At 47.3% G+C, this 6,508-nt stretch overlaps 1 protein-coding gene across 2 annotated transcripts in view; it reads left to right on the plus strand.

Moving 5' to 3' along the window:
* LOC139237955 (uncharacterized) overlaps positions 1 to 6,202 on the plus strand; it is a 31,845-nt gene extending 25,643 nt beyond the window's left edge. For both annotated transcript variants that reach the window (XM_070867287.1, XM_070867288.1), the window contains one exon: positions 1,063 to 6,202. In XM_070867287.1, the coding sequence (XP_070723388.1) occupies positions 1,063 to 1,796 (734 nt within the window). In that variant the 3' untranslated portion in view covers positions 1,797 to 6,202. The remainder of the gene's footprint in view (positions 1 to 1,062) is intronic.
* Positions 6,203 to 6,508: the final 306 nt, after the last annotated feature.

Consider the following 6,508-nt stretch of genomic DNA (forward strand, 5'->3'; position numbering starts at 1 on the left):
GAGAAAAAACTGATTTTGTTTCTCTTGCTATTATTTTTGCTCTGTTTAATTTTTTTTCTCCACTGCCTCTGCAACAACCTTCTAGCTATGAGGGCAAGCTGCTGAACTGATTCTGCCAACGCTACCCTTGAATTGGCCACTCGGGGAAGCTTTTGAGCAACTCTGAGTGACTGCCTCCAATATACGAGCGTGCGCGTCTATAGTTTCCTCCCCATCCAGTTCTGGACAAACAACAAACTTCTTGTTATGTTCCATTACTGTGCCATTGACAAAAACATGACATGTGGGAAATTGTGGACATATTCTAATAATTTATGGCATGGAACCTTGGTTAGCAACCCTCTTCACCTGCATACTGTATCTCCACCATGCCCCTGCAGTCCAATCTTTGAAATATGGATGGTACAGTGTCAGCCGTGGCTCAATGGGCAGCACTCTCGCCTCTGAGTCAGAAGGTTGTGGGTTCAAGTCCCACTCCAGGGACTTGAGCACATAAATCTAGGCTGACACTCCAGCGCAGTGCTGAGGGAGAAGAAGGGCAAAAGCTCTGTCGGAGGTGCCGCCTTTCGGATGAGACGTTAACCGGGATCCCGTCTGCTCTCTCGGGTGAACGTAAAAGATCCCACGGCACTATTTCGAAGAAGAGCAGGGGAGTTCTCCCCGGTGTCTTGGGGCCAATATTTATCCCTCAATCAACACAACAAAAAAACAGATGATCTGCTCATTATCACATTGCTGTTTGTGGGAGCTTGCTGTGCGCAAATTGGCTGCCGCGTTTCCCACATTACAACAGTGACTACACTCCAAAAATACTTCATTGGCTGTAAAGCGCTTTGAGACATCTGATGATCGTGAAAGCGCTATCGAAATCCAAGTCTTTTTCTTATTTCATTCATTTTTTTTTAAAGCTGCTATCAGATCATGTCTTTGTGTGTGAACCAGCAAAGAACAGCATTACGTTGTGATTCGAAAGCTCTTCTGTAAAATATCAACGTCGGTCTCAAAGCTGCCCTTGTAAATACTCTTACTTGTGTCTTTTCTTTTTTTTTGTTTAAAACCAAGATCCCGTGATTGGAGAGCTGTTGGCAGAGAAACAGGCTGTGGACTTGAAGAAGGAAGAGAAACTGCGGAAGAACAGGGAGGCCATGAAGAAGCACCGGGAAGAGGAGACGGCGGAGCAGAGGGAGGACCGACTGCGCAAGAACCGGGAGGCCATGCGAGTGCGCCGGCAAATGGAATCGGAAGAGCAGCGCGGCGACCGGCTGCGCAAGAACCGCGAGGCGATGAAGCGCTTCCGCGAGATGGAGACGGAAACCCAGCGGGACGAGCGGCTGCGCCGGAACCGGGAGTCGATCAAGAGCCGGCGGCAGCAGGAGTCGCAGCAGCAGCGGGAGGAGCGGCTGCGCAAGAACTGGGAGTCGACCAAGGTGCGGCGGCAGGAGGAGACGGAGGACGAGCGGGAGCAGCGGCTGCGCCGGAACTGGGACGGGATCAAGCGGCGGCGCGAGCAGGAGACCGAGGAGCAGCGGAAGAAGCGGCTGCGGAAGAACTGGGAGGGGATCAAGAACCGGCGGCAGCAGAAGAACGAGGGGGAGAAGGAAGACATGCTGTGTCGGATCTGGGAAGCGATGAGGCAGTTTACCCAGCAGGAGATGCAAGAGGACAGGGACAAGCGGTGCCATTTGCTTTTGGACAGGGGGTTCCTGGAAGGAGCGCAGGAGGGGAAAGACGAGAGGTTGCAGAACAGAGAGGCACCTCGGTGCTGTTTCCAACAAGAACTGGAGCAAAGAAAATGAAGGGAACGATGACCGGGTTTTAAAAAGCTGACGGTTCCTCCAGTATCCCCCTGAAGTCGGAGGGCTTTTGACCAATAACGCTTGCCTGTTTTAGCTTATTGAACAACGCTGGTTATTCAGAAACAATATTGCCACAGAACATGGAATTAGCATCCAGTCACGCAGGTGGTGGCTAAATTCATCGCGGCAGCGACTCACTAAACTTTAAAATAAAAATGCGGCCTTGAAAGATGATGGTGGCCACTCTTATCAAGCTAACACTTTGATGTAGGAACAACACTGATCTTGGTCATTTGCAACTGATTCCTTTTTGAAGGGAATTCTCTTTTTATTTAAAAAAAAAAGCAATGCGGGAAATGTTTCATGATCTTTTGCGTTACAGGTAACAAATGGACATTGTGCTTTATTTCAGTTAAGACGACCCCACCCATTCAATTGTGTTCACAACCAAACATTTGTGTGGGGTGGGTAGGGGGGGGGGCGGGGGACAAGGGGGGCTGTCCCTCCCCCCGTGTACTCAGTGCCAACATCGAGACGGACCCACCCAGTGAGTCAAAGGACATCAAATAAACTGTGAGTAAGGACCAGGAGCACAGTTCCCGACATATCAGTGAAGAAATTGTCAGCCCTCTTCTGGGTCGGCTCTGACTGTTTTAAAGGGCACGGGGGGGAGCGGGGGGAAGCGCGAGGAGGTTGCGATTTGGACTAGCTGTGTTCCCCGTAATGGTCTGCACTGAAATATCTGCTGTGTTTGTACTGTAACAAAAGATCTGTCTGTCTCAACGCAATAGTTTGTGGTGCGCACGTTACTTTGGGGAGTTATCGCCTTCATTTTAACTGAAACTGTCGCTGTATCTGCAAGTGTTTTATTTTCAAATCAATTTCCACAGAACCTAGTAATCACCGCTGAGCCCCCTCATCGAATGTGAATTTTAAGTTTCCTTTTACGTGTGAGGAATGGACACATGCACATACGCACACACACAATGACTTTAGCAGGAAGCTTTGGGGGAAACCGATGCTGTGATTTGCCCATTTCCGTTGGCAAACAAATGAAAGTAGAGTTTTAAATCTAATTCTGACACAAATCACTGATCGTGATGTTCTGCTGTTTATCGTGTGGCTCCATGTCGCAATGCTATTTGTAGTAAAGATGCTTGCATACTATATAAATTCTATTGGAAAATTACATTTGAGATTAACGTACTAGAGAGAAAAAAAACTTGTACCGTATTTATATAAGCGCCTTGTGTCCTGAGGATGTCCCAAAGCGCTTTACAACCAATGGATTACCTTTTGAAGTGCAGTCACTGTAATTATATCCGCATATGTGGGAGCCAACTTGTGCACAGCGAGGTCCCGCAAACTGCAAATAAATACTTAATAGGTAAGCTGTTTTTGGGGGTGTTGATTGAAGGAGAAACTCCCCGCTCTTGTTGCTGTGGGATCCACTCAAATAGGCACACAGGGTCTCAGTTTAACATCTCATCCAAAAGACCAATGTGTAAGGAAGGGAGTAGTTGAGTCCAAACTGACCTTGTTCCTAGTAAAGGGGAACAGGGAGATGTGTTTGATCCTATTCTATGTCTGGAAGATAGGGTCTCTCTCTCGCTGTGTGTGTGTGTGTGTCTAATTCTCTTTGTGTCTGTGTCTCTCTCGCTCTGTGTGTGTCTGTGTCTCACTCTCTCTCTCTCTCTCTCTCTCCCTCTCTCTCTCTCTCTGTCTCTCTCCATGTCTCTCTCTGTCTCTGTGTGTGTCTCTCTCTCTCTCTCTCGGTCTCGGTCTCTGTCTCTCTCTCGGTCTCTGTGTGTCTCTCTCTCTGTCTCTGTCTCTGTCTGTCTCCCTTTCTCGGTCTCGCTCCCTCTCTGGCGCTCTCTTTCTCTCTCTCTCTCGCTGTATCTCTCTAAATTCTTTGTAAACAAACTGGAAGAGGTAAACTTCTAACCAGTGTATTTCAAAGAACCATCCGTTGTGAGCTCAGTCAATCATGTGCATCAGCTCGCTCATCGAGAACAGGCAAACTCTTTGTGTAATCTGGCTGTATGTACTTTGTTTTACATTACAATGGAGTGCAACTGAGTTAGTTCCGCTTGTGCAGAAATGGCACCAAATTGAGGCAACGGTAGTTCAAATGACATGTTGACAATTTATGAGTTGTGGAAAGAGCACCCCATAATTCCTGGGCTGCAGTGCTGTCACTAACGGTCCAAACTCCAGTATAATAGTTTGTGCTTTGTTTTAAATGGAAGTAGAGTATTCAGAAACCATTATGATAGTGATCCCGAAGTCATGTATTGTGCCATGTAACAAAACCTGTTGTGGAATCCCTTCAGCTTGTGCTCCAAATATACATTTGAGTTGATTGAGGTTTTATTCTGCTTAGTTAGATATTACCCAAGTAATCCAATCAAGCTTCCAGAATCTCATTTATCGACTTTGAGCTGTAAACTTGTACAAGGTATAGCTCTCACAACCACTCCCATTGTTACAGAAAGGCGAGCCGCTGCTTCAGTTCCAATAGTCTGCATCAAATCACAGAACGGTTACAGCACAGAAGGAGGCCATTCGGCCCGTCGAGCCCGTGCCAGCTCTCTGCAAGAGCACCTCAGCTCGTCCTGCTCCCCCTGCCCCTTTCCCCATAGCCCTGCAAATTTTTGTCCTTCAGCTACTTATCCAACTCCCTTTTGAAAGCCGTGATTGAGTCTGCCTCCACCACCCTCTCAGGCAGCGCATTCCAGATCCTAACCACTCTCTGCGTGAAAAAAGTTTTTCCTCATGTCGCCTTTGGTTCTTCTGCCAAATCGCCTTAAATCTGTGTCCTCTCATTCTCGACCCTTCCGCCAATGGGAACAGTTTCTCTCTATCTCCTCTGTCCAGACCCCTCTTGCTGTTGAACGCCTCGATCAAATCCTCTCTCAACCTTCTCTGTTCTAAGGAGAACAACCCCGGCTTCTCCAGTCTATCCACGTAACTGAAGTCCCTCATCTCGTAAATCTTCTCTGCACCCTCTCTAAGGCCTTCACATCCTTCCTAAAGTGCGGTGCCCAGAATTGGACACAGTACTCCAGTTGAGGCTCCACCAGTGTTTTATAAAGGTTCTTCATAACGTCCTTGCTTCTGTACTCTATGCTTCTATTTATGAAGCCCAGGATCCCGTAAGTTTCTTTAACCGTTTCTCAACCTGCCCTGCCACCTTCAACAATTTGTGCACATATACCCACAGGTCTCCCTGTTCATGCACCCCCTTCAATATCCTCCTGAACATTTTGAACATTATCCAATGAAGATCATCTCCTGGGAAATGGGTTCTGTACTAACAAATTGATAACTAAAGGTTGTTGAAGGCAACTGGACGTCAACAGATCTTCCTGTCTGACAGTTAAAAAGCAGCAGCAGGTTGTGTGCAGTTCTGGTCACCACATTACAGGAAAGATGTGATTGCACTAGAGAGGGTACAGAGGAGATTTACGAGGATGTTGCCTGGACTGGAAAATTTTAGCTATGAGGAAAGATTGGATAGGCTGGGGTTGTTTTCCTTGGAACAGAGGAGGCTGAAGGGAGAACTGACTGAGGTGTATAAAATTATGAGGGGCCTAGATAGAATGGATAGGAAGGACCTGTTTCCCTTAGCAGAGAGGTCAACAACTAGGGGGCATAGATTCAAAGTAATTAGTATGAGGTTTAGAGGGGATTTGAGGGGAAAAGTCTTCACCCAGAGGGTGGTGGGGTTCTGGAACTCACTGCCTGAAAGGATGGTCGAGGCAGAAACCCTCACCACATTTAAAAAGTACTTGGATGTGCACTTGAAGTGCCGTAACCTACAGGGCTTGGGACCGAGAGCTGGAAAGTGGGATGCGACTGGATAGCTCTTTGTCGGCCGGCGTGGACACGATGGGCCGAAATGCCGCTCTCCCGTGCCGTAAATATCTATAATTCAGGTGCGAGGATTGTTGGCTTGACTCGCCGCGCAGCACCGGGTTTTAAAGGGCTGTGGGCCGAAGCCTGGAGCTTGCATCATGGACTGACTCCCCAGTGTACAGTTAGGGATAGCTGTGGATGAGATATTAAGCTGAAGCCCTGTCTGTTCAGGTGGACGTTAAAGCGGTGAGATCGGCATTGTAGGAGAACGAGATGAAGGGGGTCGGAGAGACTTCTTCATCCCCGCCTATTTTGCGCGATTACATTCCGTGAAAGCAACCATTGGCAGTTTATGCCGCAGACTGCATTGCTGCAGCCACTGAGAATCTTAATTCAGAAAATGGTTAATACCTGCTTAATCCCTTCCATCGAGCAGAGTGCTTTATTATGACGGAAGTCGGGCAAGCGGTTGATTCAAACTTCTTGCGAGTTAGTTGCTAACTCCAGGAGGACCAGTAGACTGGCAAATAAAGAACTGTTATTTTTGAGCTGTACCTGTCCAGTATTTTATTTCTTTTTAAAGTATAATTTTTGCACCACTTGCAAGCGATGACGAGAGTTTCTTCACGGAGCCTTGTACAAAACCACAGTAAGTTTGAATAAAAACGTTCAACTACACAGGGCCTAGAAGGGCGTTGCATCGACTGTTGGCTTCTAGTTTGCATTAAAATTTTTAATCGCACGGCAGTTTTCAAATTTGTACTCCATTTTCAAAAGGATGTCACCAGATACAGCGATGCCACACACCAACTGCACAGTCGTTATCTCAGCACAACAAAAATGTTTCAAGCTGC

The sequence above is a fragment of the Pristiophorus japonicus genome, chromosome 24 (genome assembly GCF_044704955.1).
Source record: "Pristiophorus japonicus isolate sPriJap1 chromosome 24, sPriJap1.hap1, whole genome shotgun sequence".
Classification (NCBI taxonomy): domain Eukaryota; kingdom Metazoa; phylum Chordata; class Chondrichthyes; family Pristiophoridae; genus Pristiophorus; species Pristiophorus japonicus.